Source organism: Stegodyphus dumicola, chromosome 3, assembly GCF_044657685.1.
Source record: "Stegodyphus dumicola isolate Sdum_Otavi_A_Nest chromosome 3, ASM4465768v1".
Lineage (NCBI taxonomy): Eukaryota > Metazoa > Arthropoda > Arachnida > Araneae > Eresidae > Stegodyphus > Stegodyphus dumicola.
Window position 1 is genome coordinate 164,626,292 of NC_140770.1, and position 26,839 is coordinate 164,653,130.

General features: G+C 31.5%; 1 protein-coding gene across 2 annotated transcripts in view; it reads right to left on the reverse strand.

The window, feature by feature from the left end:
• Nucleotides 1-234: 234 nt before the first annotated feature.
• The window catches only part of Spt6 (transcription elongation factor Spt6), a 171,550-nt gene continuing 144,945 nt past the window's right edge, over nt 235-26,839 (reverse strand). For both annotated transcript variants that reach the window (XM_085813573.1, XM_085813572.1), the window contains exons 35-39: nt 26,336-26,569; nt 18,700-18,898; nt 11,719-11,867; nt 10,754-10,887; nt 235-1,078 (exon numbers count right to left, since the gene is read on the reverse strand). In XM_085813573.1, coding sequence (XP_085669699.1) covers nt 898-1,078; nt 10,754-10,887; nt 11,719-11,867; nt 18,700-18,898; nt 26,336-26,569 — 897 coding nt within the window. In that variant the 3' untranslated portion in view covers nt 235-897. The remainder of the gene's footprint in view (nt 1,079-10,753; nt 10,888-11,718; nt 11,868-18,699; nt 18,899-26,335; nt 26,570-26,839) is intronic.

The window sequence follows — 26,839 nt, forward strand, 5'->3', positions numbered from 1 at the left end:
CAAAAGCAGTTCAATAGTTTGAAATTATAATGTTTTTTCAAATGGCAATTACATACAAATCTTTGTAGAAAAATATTTATGTCTAAAAAATATTTATTCACTATACTGTAAGAAAAATATTACGGATTTACAACCTCTTATAACTATGATTACATCTTTACTGAAGAAAAAGTGTTTATAGTTGTTTCACTTTGTTTAATTTCTGCACAAAAAGGAAATAAACAAAAAACTAAATTGTTGGCTAAGAAATATATTTATTGATTTTCTTAATAATAAAAAGATCAATTCATCTCTGTCCAAAAACATTCTTCCAAAAATGTACAGATTATACTAGAAATCTATTTTTCAAAAGTATGGCTCTCTCATTTGTCGCATTTCAGCCAACAAAGTTTCTAGAAACTTGAGCAAAATGAATGAATGCACCCGCACAAACATGCAGGTTCTTCCACCAATAATGAATGATTATTTACAAGTCTCTATATACAAATTACAAATCTGTAAAGTTCATATAACTGCAGTAGTATGTTGCAATAAAATAGTTATGCCTTTTAAAAAGGACAGCACATACTATGTCTTCATTTTATATTGGTATAAGATTTAATGAATATCAGTTATGATTTTCATACAATATTAAAAATTTTAATCATTTTCAACAGAAAGATAAACTAATGCCTGTTAAATTATAGTTTAAATTTACCAGTATTTCAAAAAAACTAATTACATTCTCAGTGCATTAAGTTTATAAGCAGAAAAATATAATATAATAACACAGTATATACACATTAAATAAAAATCTGTAAATGTTTTATATTAAGCAGAATTCTATCACAAGCGAACCAGCACTCCACACGCTTTTATATACGTGACTGATATTTTCGGAAATGTGTTTTCAGTTATTTAAAATTCATCAATAAGAGGTGTGGCATCAGCAGGTGTTGATTCTATCATAGGACTTGGTGAACCACGGTTGACTGGAGTTCGTGGAGTCGTCATCTGAACAGGAATCAAGTTGTTTTGATTTTTCTTAGCCCACATCTCGGCCATGCGTTTCCAGTCTTGAACAGAAGGATTTGAGGCCCTATAGTTTAAAAAAAAAGTATTAAAGCTGGTTCAAGTATATGTTTGTAAAGGTGAATATATTTTTTTTTTTTTTTTTTTTTTTTTTTTAAAGTTTTTAGATTTTTAAATTACATTCGAAGGGACTTTTTTTTAAACGTTTTGTGTGTTACCTTTATTTATTAAATATCATGTTCTTTGCACTTAAACCATAAAATTCAGTTCAGTAGCAATGTCACAAAATAATTTTAAAATGAGCATATCTTTAGAATTTCCGATACACAGTTCCGCACCCACTGGAGATAAAAAGGTTCCCCCCCCATAGAGTGTTGCCATTGCTCGCTTTTAAATCGTTGAGTTTGTTACTCAAAAATTTGTTAAAGTTTTACAAAATATGATATCTCTACATATAATAAAATAAAGAGTCTGTCTGTGTGTGTGTCTTTTGTTCACGCTATGCGTAAGCTAATAGACCCACGGCTACGAAATTTGGTACATAGGTACATCTAGACCAGTGCACCTTGAATCATTTTTTTCGAAATTCGAATTCAAATTATTATTATTATTATTATTATTATTATTATTATTTTATGTTTTGTGACGATATCGCGTCATTTTGAGACATAATGGGCTATAGGAAAGCGAGATTTTACGCTATACACTCCATTTTCACATCGTCACGAAACGTAGGCACTTAGCTATTTTATGAAGTTAAAATAAATTTCGTGTTTCAATAAATCGATTAAATACAAATTTATTTAACAAAGGGAACTTAACACCTTTTCAAAGGGATTTTTTCTAAAAAAGTTTAGTTTTAAAAATGTACAGTTTATTTTATTTTATTTATTTATTTTTTTAATTTTTGGACACATTAAACTTTTATCCTTGCGTCTGCTTTTACAAAAAGAATTTTGGAAAAATGATAACATTTTGTATTTTTAAAAGATTTTTTAAATGAAGCTTCCAAGTACACTTCTCACATCTCACATCTTTAAAAATGTGATTTTGGAAACAATTTTCCCGTCTTATTGTTGTTGATAGATTTTTGATGAAATCGCATCATTTTGAATAGTTTTATTCTTTTAGAAATATGGGTTTGGCAACAGTTTTTCATCGTATTTCTTATGTCACTGTTTTTAAGAGATTGGCATATTTCATTTACATTTATATATATATATATATATATATATAAAATACATTTTTATTTATTTATTTATTTATTTATTTATTTATTTATTTTTGTTAAAGTTGTTCTGCAGAGTAAAATTTTGCACGGAATTTTATGTTTTTTGAGTTGCTTTCATGTTATTTTTTGTTTGTCAGATATTGAAAAGTTTTGCACGATTTTTTTTCTTTAACGGAAAGTTGGTTATTTTTTTATTAGGATAGTTAATATTTGTATTAAGGGATATAGTTTATTTCATTGTAATTTTTTTCTCTTGAAAATATAAGATAAAATATCATTAATTACACTTTGCTTTTCAGAATTTTTTGTTTTTTGCATTCTTTTATGTTAATTATTGCTCATTCACTGTTTCTAAGATATTGAAAAGTTTTGAGTGATTTTTTTAGGAAACAAAGTTTTTAACCTCCTTTATACCATTTGAGTTCTTACGATTTTGAAAAGGGAAGTTGCTTAATTTGTTTATTAGGATAATTAATATTTGTATTGATATTGCTTATTTCATTTTAATTTTGTTATAAGTAATAATTTTTTTATGAAGTTGTTCTGCAGAGTAAAATTCTACGCAGTTTTTAAATTTAACGTTTGGTGTTCCCTTCAGCCATTTTTCCGGTATATTTAAAAGCCAGACAAAGGCTGGCAGCGAAGCTACTAGTCGATAATAAAACAAATTTCAAATTTGGTCTTCCACATGCCCATATTTGTAGGAGGATTACGTCATCCAAATTCGATGACTCTATGTACCATTGTTTTATCACAAAGCGAGAAATAGACATACATTTATGCAGCTTTTTCATTATTTAATTACTTTAAATATAATGCAAAACACTAACATTTGGTGGCAACAGTTTGGAAAGTGAAACAGACATTTATAGTGATTCAACGCAAAACGAAAACAATAGTCCTTCAGGGACAAAGCCGGACTTCATGTGCAAAATGCTTTTGCTATGTTTAGATGGAAAGAACATGGTAAATTGTCAAATTATTATAAACTGCCTTATTAAACTAAAATCCTCATCAGGTTTATGAATACAAAATGCAATAAGAAACTTCTTCCAAATGTATGAAAGAGGGAGGACCTATTCTGTACAAAAGCAGAATATTTTCTGATAAACTAAATGAAATTGAACTTCCAGTGCTATTCCCTAAACCAGCCTGCAAAAACCTTGTGGCCACCTACATGAATTCTCTGAAGGCAACATTTCCTGCAAAGTTGCAGATAGAAACCTGCCACTCAAACAAGTTCTAGAATGAACCCATTTCTTTGAAAAATTTCTTACTTTGTTTCATGTCGATAGGTTTTCAGAAGACCAAAAGAAACAAGGTTATCTGATTCATGGATTTGATTTCGAAAGATTTAAATATAAGTGAAGTTTCATTTGCATTAGCACATTGATACAGAAGGCAGAATGTGACAATCAACAGAAAATAAGTTTGCATATAATTTTTAGACAAAGAAATACTGATCAAATTGATCCAATTTTAAATTTCTACCATACCACAATTATAAAATTTCTCAAACAGAATATTACTGAACTAATTGCATGATTCAACAGCACAGCTTTAATAAAACTCATACCAGTACTTATATATTATCTTGTCAAATGTGAAAGCTGGCAGAGATTTCACCTAAGTTGTCCAATCGTTCTTACAGAATTGTGTAGGAGCTTATGCTTTATTACTTAATAAACAATCGGTATTTGACCTCCTTTGTATTTGTGCTTTGTAAAAAGGCTTTTGTCAATTTCTATTACTCACTCTTTGATTTTACCAGATGTTACCAGATGTTCTGTTTAGAACCTAGCAGGAAATTCTTTCAATCTATTATTGTTTTGTGGGTCATATTTTGTTGTGTAATTTGAAGAAAAAGGCTAGAGGGCGCTGTTGCTCGCTTAGTTGTAGAGAATAAAGTTTGTTCATGTTGAAGGCGGCGGCCTAAGAATACGCTCTGTATATAGTAATTAAAATATTGTTTAAAATGTAAAAGTGTTAAAATTAGTAAACCCACTGAACCACCATCATCTGATTTGGAGATGCACAAAATTATTAGATGGTGCATCGGCGTAAGGAATTAAGGCTTTGTGAAGATTTTAGGTGTTCGATCCAAGTGTTTCGATTTCAATGGATATTTCATATTCAAGTGACAATAGAATTCCAAATAAAGGTAGGGAAATCTTAAATTAATTATTTAGTGATTATTTGTAGTACATTAGTAAGTATTTATTATTGCTGTCGTGGGTGTATTTAAATTAAATAAAATGGAAGAGAAGTTAGATAGATTGAAACGTAAACGTTCCACATTGAGATCGTCTGTTACTAGGTTAATTAAAGTGATTGAAGATAAATTAAAAATTGAAGGGGAGGAAAATTTGATTAAAGAATTACGAGAATTGTTTGAATTATTAACCGAAAAGAAAAATAATTTAAGAACGCTTGATGATGAAATACAAGAGTTAATTGATGTTAACTTAATTGAAGAAGATTATAGTATAAGCGAAGAATACAATGACAAATGTATAATTGCTTGTAGTCAAATTAAGCAGTTTCTAGGTATGGTTACCGCAGTACCGCCAGCGAGGAATCCCCAAAGTTCTGATTTAAACCAGTCTAGTGGTAATGGAATTTTGCATGTAAGTTCCAGTTCTAGTGGGAGTAGTACGCTGAAATTACCAAAATTAATGATTGATAAATTTTGGGGAGACCCCAAACAATGGAATGAATTTTGGAATAGTTTCGAAAATTCGATACATAAAAACGAAACGCTTTCAAAAATACAAAAATTTGTATACTTAAAAACATTCTTAACGGGACAAGCTTCGAATGTTGTGTCAGGCTTTGAGTTAACAGAAAGTAATTATGATAGTTGTGTAGCATTACTAAAGGACAGATATGGTCGAAAAGACCTGATCATTAATTCATTCATGAATAAAATTCTCAATTTAGAAGCCGTTAAAAATTCTGCTAACGTAAAGGCTTTACGTAAATTATATGACGAATTAGAAGTTTCGATTCGTAATTTGGAAACTTTAGAAGTAACTTCTGGCTCATATGGACATTTATTAATTCAACTATTATTAAAATTAATTCCGGACGATTTAATTTTGGAATTTAATCGGCAAAGACGATCGAAAGATAAAGTTGAAGTTTCGGAATTAACACAATTTATTAAAACGGAAATAGAATGCAGGGAAGTTTCAAATCTAGTATTAAGCGAAAGGAAAAATCCTGTGCCTCCGCGAGTCGATCAATCAAAATATGAAACTAGAAAATATGTAAAAAATACACCCACGGCTGCATTTCATACTGCAGTTAACCGAAAATGCATCTTTTGTGATAATTTGCACGAGTCATTTAAATGCGAAGTGAATGTTTCTGATAAATTAAAGAAACTAAGATCTGAAAACCGCTGCTTTTCTTGTTTTAAAAAATTCCATACATCAAAAAGGTGCAGAAATAACACTAAATGTAATAAATGTGGCGGTATGTATCACAATGAATCGATTTGTACTAATAAATCCCTTGTAAACAAAAATTCGGAACAAGGTTATTCCGAAAATGCAACTGAATCTCTGACTTTGAATTCTGAGGAAAGAAATAAAGTTCAAAACTTAAAATTGATTGCTTTTGTTTCTCAAGGTGATAATAATAATGACTGTAATGCCAGGGAAATATTATTACAAACTTGTACAGTTTATGCTTGTTCTAAGTATAAATCAAAATTAACTAGATTAATTCTTGATCAAGGCAGTCACAGATCCTTTATAACGAAAAAATTGGCCGACCATTTAAAACTTACTCCAATCCGTTATGAAAGACTTTCTGTTTATTCATTTGGTGCGACGAAGGCAATGAATCATTCCTATCCGGTTCTTGAAATCGAAATTCAGAATTGGAAACAAAATAATAAAATAAAAATTGAATGTTTGATCTCGGATGTTATTTCCTCGGCATCCATCAGTGTGCCTAGTAAACAAATTGCAGACTTCATGGAGCATATGGGGTTGCAGATCGCCGATTGCGCAAGAAAAAATAACATAGGTGTTGAGATATTAATTGGGGGGATGAATTCTGGAATGTAGTTTATTCTGAAAGAATTAAAATATCTGAAGGGTTGTACTCAGTCAGTTCTGTGTTTGGTTGGGTTGCCGCAGGAATCGAGAAAAATAAAACAAACAAAAATTGTTCTGAAAATTTAGCAGTAATGACAAACACTGTTGTGTTGAAAGATTTAAGAGGTTTTTGGGAATTAGAACATATGGGAATTAATGATTCTGGTGATTATTCCGATATTGACTGCGAAATAGTAGACCAGTTTGAAAGAAATTTGCAGTTTAAAAACGGAAGATATGAGGCAAATTTAATCTGGAAATACAGTCCGAATAATCTAGGAAATAATTTTGAGGTAGCTAAGAAACGATTCGCAAACCTTCACAATAAACTGAGTAAAACTCCGGAGATTTTTCAGGAATATAAAAATATAATTGAGAACCAGATATTAGAAGGAATTGTGGAGGAATGTCCAAATAATGATACAAATTTGGGATATTTTATGCCGTACCAAGCAGTGATACGACCTAGTGAAACTACTAAGGTAAGAATTGTGTACGATGCTAGCTCAAGGACAGAGGACACGAATTCGTTAAATGACTGCCTTGAATCGGGACCTAATCTAAATCCAAATATACTAGACATTATGTTAAATTTTCGTAAGTTTAAGATAGCGTTTTGTGGAGACGTTGAAAAAGCCTTTTTGATGATAGGAATTGCTGAAGGTGATAGAAAATTTCTAAAATTTCTTTGGTTTAATGAAAATAATGACTCCTTTAAGATTATGCAAATGTGTCGCGTAGCTTTCGGTTTGACTATATTTCCTTTCATTTTGGCCGCCACTATAAAATATCACATTCGAAAATATAAAGATAAAATGCTGGACAGTTTCCAAATGTTAAATTCTTCTGTCTATGTCGATGACCTATATTTTGGAGCAGGAACGGTTGAAGATGCATATCGGTTATCTGTAGATGCGGTTAATATATTTAAGGATGCTGGGATGAATTTCAGAAAATTAAGAACTAATTCTAAAGCATTAAACGATTTATGGGTCTCAGATGGGATTAAGGAATCAGACAAAAAATTAACTAGTGAATCGAATTTCTTAGGCATGATTTGGAATTCCATTGAAGACGATATAAAGTTAAATTTAAAAAATTTAATTGACTTTTCTACTGGAAACGATTTTGCTACAAAAAGGAAACTTTTGCAAAGCATCGCCCAAATATACGATCCATTTGGATTTATTGCACCCTTTGTTATTCGGGCAAAAATTATTATGCAAGAAATCTGGTGTTCCGGTTCTGACTGGGATGAGGTCCTTCCTGCAGAGATTAAGGACAAATTCAACATTTGGCGGGAGGAACTTAATGATTTAACTGAAATATCGATACAGAGAAATTTCTTTGATGACGATCAAATGAATATAAGCCTTCACCTATTTTCGGACGCTAGTCCTAAAGCATATGGGGCCATCTCATATTTCAGATATTGTACGAGTGATTCTAAAATTAAAACTTCCTTTATCATGTTGAAATGCAGAGTTGCACCTTTAAGAGCAATCACGCTTCCTCGTTTAGAGTTAATGGGAGCACTCATGGCTGCTCGAATGTATAAATATTTGAAAAAATTGTTTGGTGATTTAATTGAGGATGTTTATTTTTGGAGTGATTCCGAAATCGCCATTACTTGGATTAAAGGTTCGCCAAATAATTGGAAACCATTTATCGCCAATCGTGTTACAGAAATACAGAGTATATGCAACAAAAAATTGTGGAACCATTGCGAAGGGAAACAAAATCCTTCCAGTTTACTAACTCGAGGAATTAGTGCTCAGTCACTAATTAAGAATGATTTGTGGTGGCATGGGCCACACTGGTTACGTTTTCCTATTGAAAACTTTCCAAAACAAAAGAAATTAAAACCACATTCAGAATCGTTGGAGTTAAGAAAAGGTATTATTTTGACTGCACCTGTAATTAACAATGAATCCCCAATTTTGCATATAGAAAAATTCAGTTCTTTAGGAAAATTACTTCGAATTACTGCCTATGTATTTAGATTTATTGGGAGGCTTCGGAAAAGGTCTATAGAGAATGGACCTTTAAGTGCTTTTGAGATTAATGCAGCTGAACATTATTGGGTAAAAATTACGCAACGAGAATCGTATCAAGCGGAAATAATTAAGTTATCAAATAAAAAATCAATTCTCGATTCTTCCATCTACTCCCTTAATCCAAGGCTTGATGAGGAGGGAATTCTTCGGTTGAAAGGTCGCATTCAATTTGCAGACTGTCATGAGAATTTAAAACATCCTATTCTATTACCCTCAAAATGCAAGTTTACCGAGTTGATCATCACGGACTCGCATGAAAGGGTATTCCATGCTGGAGTTAATTCAACACTAACTCAGATCAGAGACAAATATTGGATCATTAAGGGAAGACAGCGTGTTAAGACTATCATCAGCAAATGTGTGATATGCAAACGATATAGTGCTCGTCCTGGGGTACAGGACATCGCTCCACTTCCTCCAGACAGAATCCAAGAGGCGCCTCCATTTGCTGTGACCGGGTTGGACTTCGCCGGTCCATTTTTTACGAAAGACAGGCAAGGTAAAGTTTACATGCTGTTGTTAACGTGTGCGGTCACTCGTGCCTTACATATAGAGACAGTAACTGATCTCAGCACTGAAAGTTTTTTGCTAGCTTTCCGAAGATTTTTAGCTCACCGAGGACTGTGTACCACCGTGTATTCCGATAATGCCAAGACTTTTAAAAGAGCTGATAAAGAACTAAAACATATTTTTAAAACTTTGAGTGATTCATCTGTGAAAGAATTATTTTCTGCTAGAGGCATAAATTGGAAATTTATTATTGAGAGGGGTCCATGGTGGGGAGGGTTTTGGGAGCGTATGGTACGAACCATAAAATCCAGCTTGCGAAAAATTATTGGTCGATCATCCCTTACTGTGAAAGAGCTTGAAACAGTGCTCATTGAAATCGAGGCAATGATTAATTGTAGACCAATTACCTACGTGTTTACCGATCCCAATGAACCTTCTCCACTAACACCCTCTCATTTTCTGGTTGGTAGACGATTGTTATCCCTGCCTGCTAATAAAATAACATCAAATAATTTGATTGGGTCAAGAAATTCAATTATTAAACGAGATAAATACCATCAAGATATTTTAAATCATTTTTGGAAGCGTTGGAGATCAGAGTATCTTTTTAATCTGAGATCTGCCAATATTTGTCCTCCACACTCTAATGCATCTCAGTTTAAAATCAACGATATTGTCTTGATTCATGACGACAAACATCCCAGAAATCTTTGGACAATAGGTAAAATTTTGGAATTAATGCCAGGCAGAGATGGTAAAATAAGATCTTGCATAATTAAAACACCTACTGGTACCTTAAAAAGGCCTATACAATTGTTATATAATATGGAACTTAACTAATGTTTGTATTTTGTATTTTTAGGTTTGATTCTCCTGACCTTGCTGATAGGTATCATTTAATGTTTTGTAAAATTTTATGTGCTTATAATTTAATTATGTATGCATGTGTTATATTTAACCATTTCTCCAGGATTTATTGTCGAAATTTTAATTGAATATTCTAGAATATATTATTGAAAGATGAACTCTCCACCGAGTTCAGGTGGGGAGTGTTGTGTAATTTGAAGAAAAAGGCTAGAGGGCGCTGTTGCTCGCTTAGTTGTAGAGAATAAAGTTTGTTCATGTGGAAGGCGGCGGCCTAAGAATACGCTCTGTATATAGTAATTAAAATATTGTTTAAAATGTAAAAGTGTTAAAATTAGTAAACCCACTGAACCACCATCATCTGATTTGGAGATGCACAAAATTATTAGATATTTAGCTGACCATATTGTGTTCATTAATACATACTTATTTTATGGTAGTATCCCAATGAAAATATTCCATTGTTTGCTGTACTGCAGCTGCCAGGCCCTAAATTTTATTTTATTTTTTCAAAATGCAAGAAAAATAGAGCAGTAACAGTTAATTTATATCCTTATTCATAAAAACAAAATATGGCTTTTGGAGAATCTATCCAGTTATATCAAAAGAAAGCACAGCAATACAGAAATCGGCTAACTGCAATGAAAAGCAACTGCCATGTTTATCTAGAAATTTATTAATTTAATGTAAAAAATCCCCCCCCCCCAAAAGCAAATATTCAGATTGTAAAAGTTCACGTAGGCATGAACCCATCAAAATCTCTCCTCTTTTTATTATTATTATTATTATTATTATTATTATTATTATTATTATTAAGATTTTCATTAGACAGGGATATAATTTGGCGAATTTTATTTAAAACTTATATCAAATTAGAAAATTTTTCAGGATAAAATTGTATTACAAATTCTGGAAAATATGAAACTTCAGCACAAGTATTCCAAAATTCCAACTAAATGTAACAACAAACTTACTTTGGAGTTGGCCAGTTCTGTTGTGGAGTTTGAGGATATCTTGGAGTTGGAACCTGTGAGTGGGCAGGTGTTGGAACAGCATGATAGGATGGAGTTACCAAAGGTGTAGCAACAGGCTGTGAAGGTGTGTATGGCTAAAAATGGAATATTTTATATGAAATACTATTTAAAATTCATTGAAAATTTTTAAATAGAATAAATATAACATAAGATATAATAGAATCAATATCTACATAATTTATTATAAATTATGTAAAATATCAACACAATATAGTTTACTGCATATAAAACAAATCAGTTACACTTATAAATAACTTCCAAGCATTGAAAAACATGTAAAAAATGGCAAGTTTAATCAACATGAATGAAAACTATTTTTATTGATTTTTAAGTCATTGTTCTGATGTGACTTGATATTTAAACATAATCTATAAACAAAACCAAAAATTCTTTTTAATTTATATACAAAAGGTCCACAAACTTAATCTAATAAATGCTTAATTTGCAAGAATAAGTCTCAGGAATAAATTAATGATCCAAAGATAATTATACCAGGTATATTATGGTCAATTATGCCAAAAGAATTCTTTTAGTTCATCTCTACAAAAATTTTATTCCACTTCATTTTTAACAACAGTTTATTTATTTATATGGACATTAGTTACTGTTAATTTTCCCTTAAAATACTAATAACATTTATTTTAGAAGTACTTTTCTTTGTACTACTATATTCTCTCACCATGAAAAATTTATACTGAACACATGTCCAACTATTAAAAAAAATATTATATCACATTCAACTTTCTTTCATGTTTAAAATGCTAAAACTAATAAAATTTGACAAAATTATCCTTTTTTGATACAAAAGACAACATTTCTCAGTAAACAAATACAGTAATATTTATTACACTTTCTAAAACTACATATGCATTGATAACATCTATAAAAATTAAACAAGAACATACTTGATAGTTAAAACCACCACTATAACCACCAGTATAATTACTGGCAGCCTGGAAAGCACCTGGTGTCTGGCCGGCAACTTGAGATAAAGCATTGAAAACATGACTTGGCATATTGGCAGCAGCTCTCTGAATGGCTTGAGGGTCAAGAGCTGAAAGTCAAAATTAAAAATTAAAAAAAAAAAAAAAAAAAAAAAAAAAAAATTAATACAAGGTAATGATGTAAAGATTTAAGTTGCTTTTGAACTAGAACAAATTTTGATGTTAACATTAAATCTAGTTTTTAGTCCAAAGGGGCTTTGTCCCTGAAGGACTTTTGTTTTTGTTTTGCGAATAAAAATATATACATAGGAAATATACTTTTTAATACTGAATTAACTTTAAATAAAAATTAATCTGAAAGTTCATTTACTAATTCGGAAATGCAAATAGTAAAAAAATTACATGTAAAAAAACATTTTTTATTACTTGTATGCTTAATAGGTGAAAAAATACTCGAATCAGGTTTCATATAATGCTTGTAAACAGTGGCAAATTTTGCTTTGCTTTAGAATGAAATTCCATGGTATTGGCCTGTTTTTGGCTAATGTTTTTTTTTTTTTTTTTTTTTTTTTTTTTAATGCTTCCTTACTAATATTGGATCATTTGGTCCTTGTTTTAGTAATATAATTTAGTAATATAATATAATATTTAGTAATATAATGGATTAATATTGGTCAGGATGACTAATTTTATTCTAGACAATTCACTGTAATTTAAACTTCCATTTTTTTTCTTTCAGTTTTCCAATTCATCTCCTTTGTGTGTCAATCCTTGCTGCTTTTATAACTTTGTCCAAGTTTATGTAAGTAGGTGTTTTATAATTTCAACAGAACCTTTTATCTTAACTCCAGCAGCATCGAGAACCAGCATGTACACACGTTTCAAAATTTTTCTAATTTTATTTGTGATTTCATTTTCATTTCATGAGTATTATGCAGCTGTTAGAATTGTTTCAAATTTTCCTTTCCTTTTAGAACTCTTAGCGTAAGAGCTGCACCCTTTTCAGTCTTCATGCCTACCATTACTGGTGTATTGGCAAGTGCTAAGCATTATCCAAAGGATTGCATTTTCTTTAAAAGTTTTAATAATTAGCTGTGTTAAATTAAAGCCTGTCAAATCTCCTAAAATGGGGACAGAATGTCAACTACACTCAATTTCTGAAGCCACTAGATTAAAGAAAGCAACAAGAATCAGATACCATCTTGCTTCAGCATTATTACTTCCATCTGCAGGTAGGCAGAATGGAGTTGTTTTAATGCATACCTGCCAATCTCTAAAGATAAAAATTCAGAAGATTTCCCCAAAATTCAGAAGAACACAAAGAATTAATACCATGCTTTGATATTAAAAAAATAACAATTTATACAAATAGAAAAAAGAAAATTGTACTTACGTTAGTAAATCTCAATTAAGTAGTAACTAAAAAATTTATTAGGAAACATAAAACAAAAACTTAATGTTACACAAAAAAATTATTGCAATGAATTTAGAGTGCATTTTTTAGCTTTAGCCAAAAATTCTTTGGAAAATTTCCTGTCATAACAATTAGTTTCCTTATAACATTTAGCAATTAAAATGTTTTCTAGAGTTTTTGGTGAAATTGAAGAACGAAACAGTTTTGTTTTTCTTCACAATACTGAAGACTCTCTCGCACTCAGCATTATTGTGTGGAATTACGAGAATAGCACATAAAACTCTTGCTAGTCTATCATATTTTGGTGTTCCATCAGCTCTTTTTATTCTTTTTAAGGTACCAACGAGGACATCAAGTCTATCTTCTCCAGAACTGGCAAAGTCTTCAAACTATGCAGCAAAAAATTGGTTCTGTAGTTCATCTAAAGCATCATTATGGCATTCATTTTCTTTAATTGTTAACAAACATGGAAATTTATCAATAAAAAAAGAATCTTTTCAAAAGATGAATTCTCAATTTGTTTCAAATATGCCACTTCAGCATTTAAAAGAACTTCATTTTGCAAAGGAAACTTCCTTACAATGTAATCACAGGCTGAGGGAAAGTACTTTCTAACACATTGAAAAACTTCTTTTTTCTCATGATCTTTCAAAGAATTTACAAGTTCCCTAGTTTGATTTCCAATTATAAGATCATTGTCATCCTTTTGATTTGCCAAACTATTATAGGCAACACAAATCAACACATTGTTTTTCACAACGGACGGTTTTATAAACTTAAAATAAAGTTCTTTCAAAAGATCATTAAGAATTTGGATAAGCAGGGGAGATTTTGGTAAAGCTGATTGTAGAAGGTTTATTTACACTTTCAAAAATCTTAATGGTACTTAACACAAAACTACAATATGCTTTGTTCAAATCCGAAGAAAGAAGATAGAAAAGCCTTTCCTCCTGGATAATAGAAGACTGTTTCTTCTTCCCTTCAACTTCTTTAACAAAGTTGACCTTTGAGGAGTCTAAGCATTTTCTTTTTAAAGGATTTGATTCTGTGTGTTGGCTTTTTCCTTTTAAAGCATTTTGATTAGAAGCAAAGTTGGTTTTCGGAATCTTATATGCCGAGAAATTTGATGGGATCTGTGGTTTCGTTTTGGTCTCTTCGTGGAAATATTTTAGCAATGCATCCCACTGTTCAATAAACCTTCCTAGCGCTCTGCCTAAGGATAACCATCTCGTGCATACATGTTTCAGAATTTTTCTCGTTTCACCAGAGCACAGTTCTTGGAAATTCTTTGGGTTTTCTTTCCTTTTTACACTTTTTCCCAGATAGAAAAACACATCAATCAGAAGCTGGTCAATATTTAGTGGTAAAGCAGCTGCAGCTTTTTCTGCTGCCAAATTAATTAAGTGGCATGGGCATTCAATAATAATTAATTCATTTTGTTCTTTTTTGAGGAAAGACCCTTTTTGTCACCCACCATGACATGAGCATTATCTGCACCAAATGAAATGAGTTTGATATCGGGATGTTTAGTTGTTTCAACTCATTAATTACCAAGGAGGCAATATTTTCCCCCATAGCGTCTCCATTTCACAATGGAAGACGCAAAAGATGAGTTTTCATTTCATTAGAAACATCACAGAAATATGTGACAACGATGGGGTAAAGCTTCCAATCGCTGTCGTTGCTGCCATCAATTGACACCGCAAATGCTGAATTCTGGAGTGCAGCTATCGTTTTACTTTGTGCATCGCAAGCAATTTCATTCACAATAGAAGATGTTTTCGTGCGAGCACAAGCATATTTCTGAACAATCTTGGAGTCGGGAAACATCCGTCTGAAAAGTTGACCAGCGTGATCGGCAGCGCTTAGCGGCACGTTGTGTTCGATGATGAATGCAGTTAACAAACACTCTGCCAAAATAACATCGGCATCCGAATTCGTAGCCGAATTTGAAAAAAAATCATCCACTTTCTTTGACGCTGTCGAAGCTGAAGCACTAACTTCATGCTTTTTAGACTTAACATGCTTCACAACGTCGCTTCTTCCACCATGACTTATTATGAAGTCACACACGCACACGTTGCAAAATGCATAGTTATTTCCTTTGAAGGATTCTTTAATTGTTGGAAATTCGGCTTTGTAGACAGGCCGAAAATATAGAGAATACGGTTTTTTTTTTAACTCATTTCGTAACAACGACGTATTAAGAAAATTCGAAAAAGAAAAGAGTGGGAGAAACAAGTTCAGCACATTGGATTGGCTGGTTAAGCGGCGAGTTGGGAGAAACCACAGGTTACTGGATTCAAAGTAGTCAGTAAAACACGATGCAATTGGCAAAAAATTCTAAAATTCTGACAAAAATCACTAAAAACACTTGAAAAAGGAAAAAAATCGTAAAAAATGGATTACGATCGTAAAATTGTAAAGACAAACGCATTTTTGTAAAAATTACGAAAAATTCATAAAAGTTGGCAGGTATGTTTAATGCAATCAATAAATGAAGATTTTGTTTTTCATACCCATTTCTTTAACAATTGCAATAATTTTTGTCCTTGCATTTGACCATTTCTTAGCTGCTCGGAAATACTTTTCTACATAAAGCTGCAGCATGATTCAATCCATTCAGTAGCATGTTATGCTTCAGTAAAAAGGCAGATAATAGGGATTCTGCATTAATAAGTTTTTATCCCCATTTTTCATTTTTTTTTTCAATAGAACTCATTCTGTCCTTGTGGTTTTGCATATGCGCATGTTTAATAACATCGGCTTTTCCACCGTGCAAAATCAAAAAATTATAATGATAAATGGGACACATCACAAATATATTACAGTTCCTTGACAAAATAATAGAAAGAAAGTCATGAGTGTGTGATTTTTGAAAAGCACATAACTATTTTAACTTTTTCGCAGACTAAGACAAAAAATGCCATTTCTTAAAACTTTTTCATGAAAGCACATGAAATTCCAAATGTTCAGCGGCAAAATGAATGGAACAACAACCTCGATCTTGCTTTGTGCTTATTGGCTAATGCATGCCAGATGGCTTGCAGCAATGCTTGATGCTCGATGGAGAACTGGAATACAATGTTTTTGTGGACACATACTCTCACACACAAAGCAAAAAGGCACCATAATGTCTTATAGATGAAACTACTTTGGTTCTTTTATGTTTTTAATGTCAAGACAAAATATGACAAGAAGTTCAAAGACAGAACATAACAGAAGTGACTGAAAGTCATTGCCTAATACAGTCTCTGGCACGCCAATATTGGTTGGCCTCAGAATCGTAATCAAGAATGCCCCACAGTAACGAAGATGAGCTCTGTTTATGGGTACCATCAGAACACAGAGTGGTTGAGCAAATATACCAATTCGGTAAAGATGATGGCACAGGCAATCATGGCCTGTACCTAGCCAAAAAAGAACCACAGTATTTCATTGTGGATATTCTGGTAGACAAGTCAGATCTTCAGCCTTCCACTGTTTCGTCTTAATGCTATCCAACAATTTCAACTGATGTATTTGTTTCATAGAAAACTTTATTGAGTGATATGACATATTTGAGTTTGTCGATTATAATAGTGATGCACTTTTTCATATGAGGAAATCTGTCTGTTTATTACCTTAGATGCCACTGTGTCTAGGGGTCTACTATATTCAAATTTTCTTAATTTTCTACAACAGGCTTTAGATTAATTCTCAGCACTAAAGAACACTTAATGTTTACTGTTGATATAGAGGTTATATATAAAGTTTAAAAAAAAATAATTTTATGAAAATTTTATACAGGCACAAGGGTTACTCTGTCAACTGTCATTATCTGAAATTAAAATGATTATTTATTTTATCTTCTGCGGTACTGCATCCCTATTAAAGCCACTAAAAGAAATCTTTAACTTTCACTTCATTTATAAAGTACACAAGATGTGAAGATAAAATCTTGGGATTGATCTTACACTAAAAAATACAATAATAATAGCAAAAGACAAACTGGAAGCTTCAGATTACAGTCTAATGTCTCAAAGAAGTTTGCATTAAAAATTTCAAAAAATAAGCTGCAAATATCCATAAAAATTTATAAGTTAAATGTGTTTTCATATATGTCAATTCGATACATTAAAAGAAATATGTGCTTTACGCTTTTAAATCACTCGGTTTGTTCATTAACCCTTTCACGACGGCGCACCTTTGTTTAAGGTGCTCGTGTGGGATGGAAGGGAATCGAAGGCAGTCACTATACAGGGTGAAGATTTTGCACCGCTAAGCCTAATTTTACATAAAAAAAAAATAATAATAAAAAAAAGTTTCACTTCTGGCATGGTAATTTTTGGTATCATTTTAGGTTATTACTTGAGCTTTTATATATGTTAAAGTTAGCACTTAATAAAATTTTTTCCTTTATTTTACATGAAAATATACTTGCTTATCTTGTAAAAATTGCTTACCTTGTAAAATAATTTTCGAAAGCGCTATTCAAATTACTCCAAAGTTTTAATTGATAAAAATCCATCAATAAATTTTTAAATTAATAAAACAACACAATAAAGACTATTTATGGTAAGAAGTAATAAAATTTAAAATGATGACTGAGTATGGTAAATCTCGAAGCACGGAGAAGTATCACTTTCTAACTCTTTAGAAAATGAATCATCACTCTCATATGCGTTAGTAAATGGTTCATTAACCATACGAGGGTATTCTTCCTATGGTAAATAGTGCCTTCCCGCCATAATAGACTGGAGGTGAGGCTTTCCGAAATAAAAAGAGAAGAAACAGAAATATATCTGAAGGCAATGCAAAACGTAATAGAATTCCACACAGTAACCCAAAAGACCCTATATATAGTAGAGGAAAAAATAGAATAAAAAAAAAAAAAGGAATTGGATAGAAATCAGGCACATAAATGTTTATATTAGCATGCGGTGATTTAAAGGGCCCACTTCTGTTTATGCTTTCCCTCTCCCCCTCGCAAAAGTTGATGAGTAAAATACCAAAGTCAGGCAGAATATGTCAAACTCAAGGTCAGAAACCTAAAACTGTGTTCATTTCAAAAGTAATGGACATAGGATGCCATCTAGTGGCCTTCAGAAAAATGTTCCAGCTTAAAATGCATATACGCATCACTCGTTCTCTGAATGCATTCTCTAGTGATGTGTGGATGAGACACCCAGCTGTAAGTGACGTTCTTAGGGAATGCATATATAGGACGCATGTCCTGAAAGGGTTAATAAGAGACTGAATAAAGTTGTTTTGTTGAATGGCAACAAACTGAAAACCAGTTATGGGAAAAGCATGAGAAAAATAGGTTAAAAATATTTTGTTCTGCACAGAGGCAAAACTTTCCAAGGATTATTTCTAGATTTTATATGTTCTCATTGACTGGTTTTACCAAGACAAAACTTTACATGTTAAATGAAAATAATACAACTCCCTTGAAGTCTAATTAATATTAATATATCACAATAATAAAAATTTATACACATTAAATGATTAAGTGATCAAATGGAAAAAATAAGATTTAAACATACTTGCAAGATTAATACTAGGAGTGTTTCCTATATAAGAAGACTGTCCCATTGGTGTGCGAACAGACATAGCAGTAGGAGTTCCAGGTATTGGGTCCCTAAAATGCTCTTTAAACCATCTGAACAAAGAATTTACTGACCGAAAGACACGTTTGCGGTAACGTAATCCTTCAGGTAAGACAGTAATAAATTCATGCCTAACCTAAAATTTTAAAAGTTAAATATTACTTCATAACAAAATTTGTGCCACAAAGTTATATTTACTCAAAAATAAGATTCCCTTTTTTTATATTTTTATTATAAAATTTGGTAGGGTCTTATAAATGGGCATTTTGATAAATGAAACTATAAAATGTGAAAAAATTTAATTATTATGCTAAATAAAATAATTATAACATTAAATATTACTAACTAAACTATAATTATAAGATTATCTTGCCTGAATTACTGCAAGCAAAATTAAATATTAACCTCTATTTTTATTTCATAAAATTTATTTAAAAATATAAGTAGGAGCTTGTATTTGAGGAGATGTTATTTTTGAGTAAATATGATAAATGAAATGCTTAAATAACCATCAAATATTTCAATATAATAAAATGAATAATAATTATAATTATCAATATTCAAGTCATTTATTAATTATCAATATTCAAGTTACCTTTACAAAAGATTTAAAATAAAGCAATTGTTTGCTACTTATGGTTAACCACTAACTCTTGAAATACAAAAAGTCTTTTACCAAACTGTTTCCAAATAAAGACTGAATGTTGCAGATTATTATAAGTAATATAAACACACAGGATATTTACTCATTAACAAGTAAAATAAATATGAAATGTGCAAATGTAATTAAAACAGATTATAATTCAAGACTTAAAATTACTCCAAGAAAAGTTATTATATTCTAAAATATGAACTTTTATTAATTCAGCAGAAATATTTATAGAAAAAGACTACAATAAAATGATACATTTTAAAATCAGAATTCAGATGCTTATGGAATAGTACTTGTTGATATACAAAATAGCAACTCGAAGAATGACAACGGTAACTTAAGGCAGTATAATACAGTCAAAAGTCGTTAATTCGGACACCCATAATCCAGACCTCAAAGCTAAAAACTTTCTGTGCATGCGCCGCGTTGACGCATGCGCACAGGCGTTTAAGCGTGAGCGTAAGACCTTTACGACTGCTCGTTTGCGTGTGCACAAGCGCAGAATACGTTTTCGCTGCACGTTTAATGTATAACTGACGGTATAAGCTAAAATTATCTAATTGTCTATTTCAGTTAATGTTGATGATTGCGTTGTTCCTTAATCTTCGAATTGGATCCGGCTTATTATTTTTTGCAGACTGTAAGAGCAATTTTATAAAAGTAAGCTTGAACTTTAATAAAGTAAACAAATAAATATTAAGCTTTTTTTTTTGTAAATTTTGATACCCTTTAGATCATAATTGCTCATTATTTTATAAATTACGGTTTCATATTTTTAATTTTATAATTTCTGCATGCCATCTTACCAGATTTAAACTGATGATCTATAATCCGGAATCACCGAAGTCCCGACGAGTCCGGATTAAAGACTTTTGACTGTATTATTTTTTTCAAAGCATAAAGAAATGTCAAAAAAAAAAGAGAGAGAGGGTTGATGTCTCTACAACTACAATTTCTTTATAAATAGGTGAATGACATATGCACATAAACACATAAATATTGACTTCTCAACATTAAACACATCTAAAACAAAATGCACAATATTGTAACTAGAACTTTAATAAAAAGAAATACTTAAAAGTTTACCTTGGGACATTTGATTCGATTCACACTATAATACACATATACAGATTATTTTTAAGTATTAAACTTTAATCTAAGATTATGTTAAGTATTAAATTTTAATTTGTGTCTTTGTTGGGTCAAAATCAGGATGACTTATTTACTTCTTTTGTTGAACCAACCCCCTGATGACAATGCAGAGACGCAAGTTCTTTTTTCGTTTCGGCATTTTTTCCTTTGTCACATCGTTTCTGTTTATATATATATATATATATGAATATGGTATATGTATGGTTTATTTTGAATTAAATATGGAATGGATTTTAAATGTTTAATTTATTTAAATTTATACTGCACTATTACCACCATTTGTTGTGGCTTTCAGCACGGAATTGGATTAAGTTTTAAACTGCCTTTTTTCTTTGTATTTATTCATTTAGATATAATATATATGCACTCTGTTGCAAATATATATACATATATATTTTGTTACAATATTGTGCATATATATATATATATATATATACAGAGGCTCCCAAAAAGAACTGAGCCACAGCTATAAAACTCGGCAGTAGTATAGTGTTTGAATAAATAAACAAATGATCAAAAACTGGAGAAAAAGGCATTTATTTATGAGTAGCAATACAAAGAATGTGAAAATCAGCAGGTAGTAAATCCACCCTTGGCAACTATACACGCTGATACTCTGTTGGCCATGGAGTCATTAAGCTATCAAAGTCCCTCAGCAGTAGATTGTGCCACAAATGAAGCAACTGGTCAGCAAGTTGGAATGCATTTGTACATGGCTGAATTTGCCTGCACAACATGTCCAAAACATGTTTGACAGGCAACAGGTCTGGAAAGCTGGGAGACCAGTCATAACATTCTTGTAAAAGCCATCCTGTATATAGTGAAGCATTGTCCTGCTGGAAATAGAACCTGGAAAACCTGGCAGTATGATGACTGTGAAGTGTCGTCAGTGTACCTGGTGCAAAGTCAAATTACCTCACAGTACAACTAATGGTGAACGGCTGTCCCAGCTCTGTAACAAATGGTACATAGAAGAATTCTACATCTCCAGACATGTATGCGGTGGTCATTAGCATTGACAGAAGGTATAATTTGTTGCTGAAGATCATATTTCTTGTATTGGATAATGTTCCGCTTGAGTGAAGTGGAACCATACAAGCACTATGTGTCACTCCTTATAATGGTGTGTCAATGGCAAGCATTTAAATCTGGGCCAAGCCTCACACAGTGTTCTGCAAATCACATCCTATGATCCCTGCACGTTGGCATATGCCACCAAATCGATGATACTATAACTGCTGGTGCAGATGTAATCAAGTGCAGTTTAACTAACAAAAAGATCATGCTTTGCATCTAGTGGGATTGCTGTGCCATTATCCACAAACAGTATCTGGAAAAAGATAAAATCATTGCCAGTAAGAGGCACAGTGAGATGACAGTCCGTGCTGACACTGCTATCAAGGAAAAATGTTGAATTTCCAAGGTTCCATCCCAATGAAAATTCCCAAGGTGTTTTTTTTCAAAAGGAACTTAGACAAATTTTAAATAAATATCAAGTTCAGTTTGCTCTAAATTATTTTGATGACATTGTATTTTGAGAAGTATTCAGGACATTTTAACCCGGCGTTACTCGCACTAATCGTACTTACGCAAGTACTTGCGCCGGGCCTGCGAGGCCCGTTTATGGATTTATATTTTATGCAGGTCATTAAACACCCCATTAAGCATTTACTAACAACATAATTTAAGACAATATTTAGAGCTCTAATTTTATTTAATATATGTACAGAATTTTTAAAAAAAAATTTACCAAGTTTTATGTACAATTGGTACATGTTAAAATAGAATGATCTTCACAGACATTTCTTTCATATTTTGTACATATTATCTTAGATTTTCGGTCCTTTGAACTTGGGCAAATATAGCACCTTTTTCTCTCAATTATTTTCTGTTTTTTTAGCAGTAGGTTCTTTGCTCTTGGGAGATAGTTTTTCTTGCAAATGTCGAGGCAGACATGGTACAGTGCACCTCTCCGCTGTGTAGTCTTTCAGCAAATCTGTTGCAAGAGCTCTCAAAAACTGACTCCGCTTCCTGTGCTGTAAGGATGGATGTTTCGAGCATTGGAGTAATACTCGAAAATTGATTGCAGTAGTATTTGGCAGTGTAAAGAACAGAACCATCGGCCATCTTTTGCTGATTCTTGCATTTGAATATGCTGCTGACATTTGGTCCACCACATCAGCAGCTTCTTTCCTCAAATTATAAAATGTTATTATTTCATTTTTTTGCCTCACCTGTTGTTTGGTCAATGGCGCCGTCATTATGCATTGTAGATAAGAGGTTAACAAAAAAAATAATAATAATAATAATAATAATAATAATAATAATAATAATAATAATAATAATAATAAAATAAAATAAATAAAAAATAATATATATATATATATATATATATATATATATTTTTTAAACATACGACACTAAAGTCATGTCTTTCTGGAATGCAAACAAGGATGAATGTACCTTACGATTTTTATTGCTCTTTCGGTATTTCCCTCTTGTTCTTTTTTATGGTGCCCACTAGAGTAATGTTTTTCTGAAGGAGATATTTTGCAAGTTCATAACTAGTATACCAGTTGTCGACTGTTACATTTCTCACAGAATTTAACTTTTCTGTTAACCTTTTGACGACTTCAACTGGTGAATTATTTACATGATACGGGCCTTGGGGAAGTACCTGCATAAACTTCTAAATTACATGCAAAGAAAGTTCTTGCATCAACATGAGCAAAAATCTTTATTCCACACTTTTTTGGCATGTACTGTCGAAATGAACAGCATCCTCTAAATGGTTCGAGTTTTTCGTCAATTGAAACATATGATTCAGCTGTGTAAAACTCCTGACAATTATGCACAAATGAGCCAAATACATATCTTATTGGGGCAAGTTTGTCCATTTCTTTTCTCATTTGCTTGTTTCTAACATAGTCAAATCTTATGCATCTCATAAGAAACAAAAAACGATCATGAAACATGGTCCTATGAAATATTTCTATTCCCATTCCATCAGTTCGCCATAAATCTCTCACACTCACTTGGGATGATTAATGTATACCACATAAATATAGCAATCCAATAAAAGCTTTAATTTCGGAGAGTTTTTTTTTTTTAGCATCGCGTTCTCTCTGAAAGTTGTAACTGATAGTGTCAATATATATATTTGTACAGGTGACATCGTATTTAAGATATTTTTATCCAGTAATAAACTCCAAAACTCAAGAGGAGAAGTAATGTTTTTTGCTATTCCAACATTTCCAGGCAACTTTTAAATAATATTTCGCGATAAAGTTTGAACATTTTGACGAAACTTTGTTTTCTTCCAAATTGTCTTTCCATCTTTTCCAATAAAACAATCACAAACTGAATTAGAATCAATAGAGTCCTCTTCATCAGACTCGATTTTTTCTTCAGACGATGTATTATGCTCACTAAACCTTTCATCACAATCAGACAATAAATCATCACCTTCGATAGATTCGTCATCAGTCGATACTTCATTTAGCCATTTACGTAATCGTTCCATTTCTTCATCATATGATAATCTGCAAGCCATGTTGTGCTACGAACCCAGTGCACTTCAAACTCGAAATTAGAAACACGTTTACTCGCGCCAGGCCTAAAATGGCTTTTAGTCCGAACAGAATAAAACAAAATTCCGGAAATGCCTCCTTTGTGTCAAAGGGGGTGTTTCAGTATTAAGGGGTAGGGTTTACATAGCTTTAACAAACTGATCGTGCCTCGGAAGCCCAGCGTGAGTAAAAATAATATTTGATATACGTTAAAAACAAAATATTAAATTAAAACGTTCAAATAGCCACTCCGCTAGGGGGAAGGGGGGAAAAAAAACTTCTAGGATATGGAGTTCAAACAGGAAAATATCAACCCGGAAATGTAGATGTTGAAGTTACTTAAAAATTAGAAAGATTTCTTGATAGTATGAATGTTTATTACAAATATATACTAAATTAATGGAAAAATTATGGTCCCTCTAAATTATGGTCCTCTTAAAAAAGATACTTTGTATAAGTGGACAACTGAATGTCAAACAGCCTTTCAAAATTTAAAAGATGCTTTAATTTCCAGGCCCATTTTAACACTATTTAATCCAAATTATCTCTCCCTCATGTATTTGTAAACGCATCTGAAGAAGCTGTTAGTGCAATTTTAAAACAACAGCACCAGAGGGTAATTTATATCCTATAGCTTCCCATTCATAAAACTGAAAAACTTATGAAAGAAATTGTGCAATTACTGAATTGGAATTTTTAACAACTGTAGATGCTATTGATAAATTTTATTACTATTTGCATGGAAGTCATTTTGCTGTCCATATTGGTCATGCTGCTTTAGTTTGGCTTAAAAATAGAAAATATCCTACAAGTAGATTATTTTGATTATTCTACAAGTAGTCAAATTTATTTATATGTATTTTTAGATAAAATAAAAGTTCTACCAAAGTTGAAGCTGATAAGAAGGAATCCTATTTGCAAACATTTGTGTGTACAAACTAATTTATTATCATTAAAAGAAACTGAAGAAAATCAAAATTTGGAAAATTTTTGTAATGTAAATATTAGGAAAACTATAAAGAAACATCTGCTGTATCAAATTCTAATACCAATATTTCTTTGCTCTAAATTACTTGAAAATGCTTCTACTGAGTTTTGTCATACTGATGTATCCTGAATGCTAAATCTGTTATCTTCTCAACATTACTGGGCAGGAATAATACAAGATATTAGAAATTAGTGTAAACATTGTGAAGTATGTCAGTTTAATAAGAAAAGTAAATAAAAGAAATTTGGTTTAATGCAAGGATCTGTAAGTGAACCTTCAGAACTGTTATCTACTAATACTGTTATTGGTTTAAATTCTATAATTCTTCTTAAAAGTATATTAACATTATTATAGATCATGCTACTCCTTATATATGGACATTTGCTTCTAAAAGGGTAACCACTGAAGAATTTTCCATCGAAGTTTCACGAGATAGGTTGATTTTCATCGGCTAACTGTAATAGATTGAGATATACCTGTAATGGATTTGAAGAGATCTATTGTGCAGACAAAAAGATGGACTTGCAGACTCATGTTTCCATAGATTCACATAATTTTATCAGTAGATAACAAAATTCTTTAAATGCATAATAAACGTCACACATCATTATGGATAGAATATACACCCTACAACTCTTTGGAAGCTTATACCTTAAAACAATGGATGATAAGACAGAAATTAGCCCAACATATTAACAGTAGCCAAACAAACTAAGAAAATGACTATGCATTCAGAAGAAGCATGGAAGAATCAAATGACTTCAGTTTTTAAATGGAAATCATGATTTATGATTGGATAAGAGGTATCGGCATTGCAAAGTTATGTAAGGAAGCATGATATCGACTAATTTTGAAATTATATGGTTAAGATTGATAAGAGGAGCACTACCAATTAAAACTAGAAGTTTGCTTTACATATTTTTATCTTATATACACATACAGAATACTCATGTAATTTCATATACCACACAGAAGCGTGTGTGTTTGTGGAGGGGAATGCAATGGTGTTCTGCAGTTCCATCATATGTGGCCTTCATTACCACATTTCTAACACTTTAAAGTCAGTTTGTTCTCACTGCTTTTCTGTATCAAGGCATTCACTTTTCTGGATAAATCATTACTGATGCCACATACTTCAAAAATTCTAATTCAAGTGTTTCTGATAAATTCAAAAATAAAAGACCACTTAATGAACATGTTTACTAAACTCACCTTATTTCTGGGCAAGTATGATAATAAGAATTTTCCAGGAAACATTCGTGAAGCTGACACATAGTAATGAATTTTATTTGCAACTTTCTTCTTTTCTTCAAACAATATCTTTTCCATCTCTTCTTTTTTTCCACCATCAGCATCAACATAATACCGGAAATTCAAGAGATCTCTAGCAAAACCAGCCATGGGCTGCACATGTCTCGCAATTATTTCATCCAGATCTTCGAATGACTAAAAATTAAAATAAGGTGCATATAAAAATAAAATATGAATATATTTATTAAAACCAAAAATTTCAACTAAACTCTGAAAGTTTACAAAAGATATTTTAAAACTCAGAAATTGAATTTAAGAATTAAATCTTCAAAGTAAAACCCTTTCAAGTGAATAAAAATGTTTTCATGTATACAAACACAATTATTTTTGAAATAATGAAATATAGTGTTACTTGAAACTGCCTTCATAATTTAGAAACACGATTTACGTTTTCTAAATTTATTG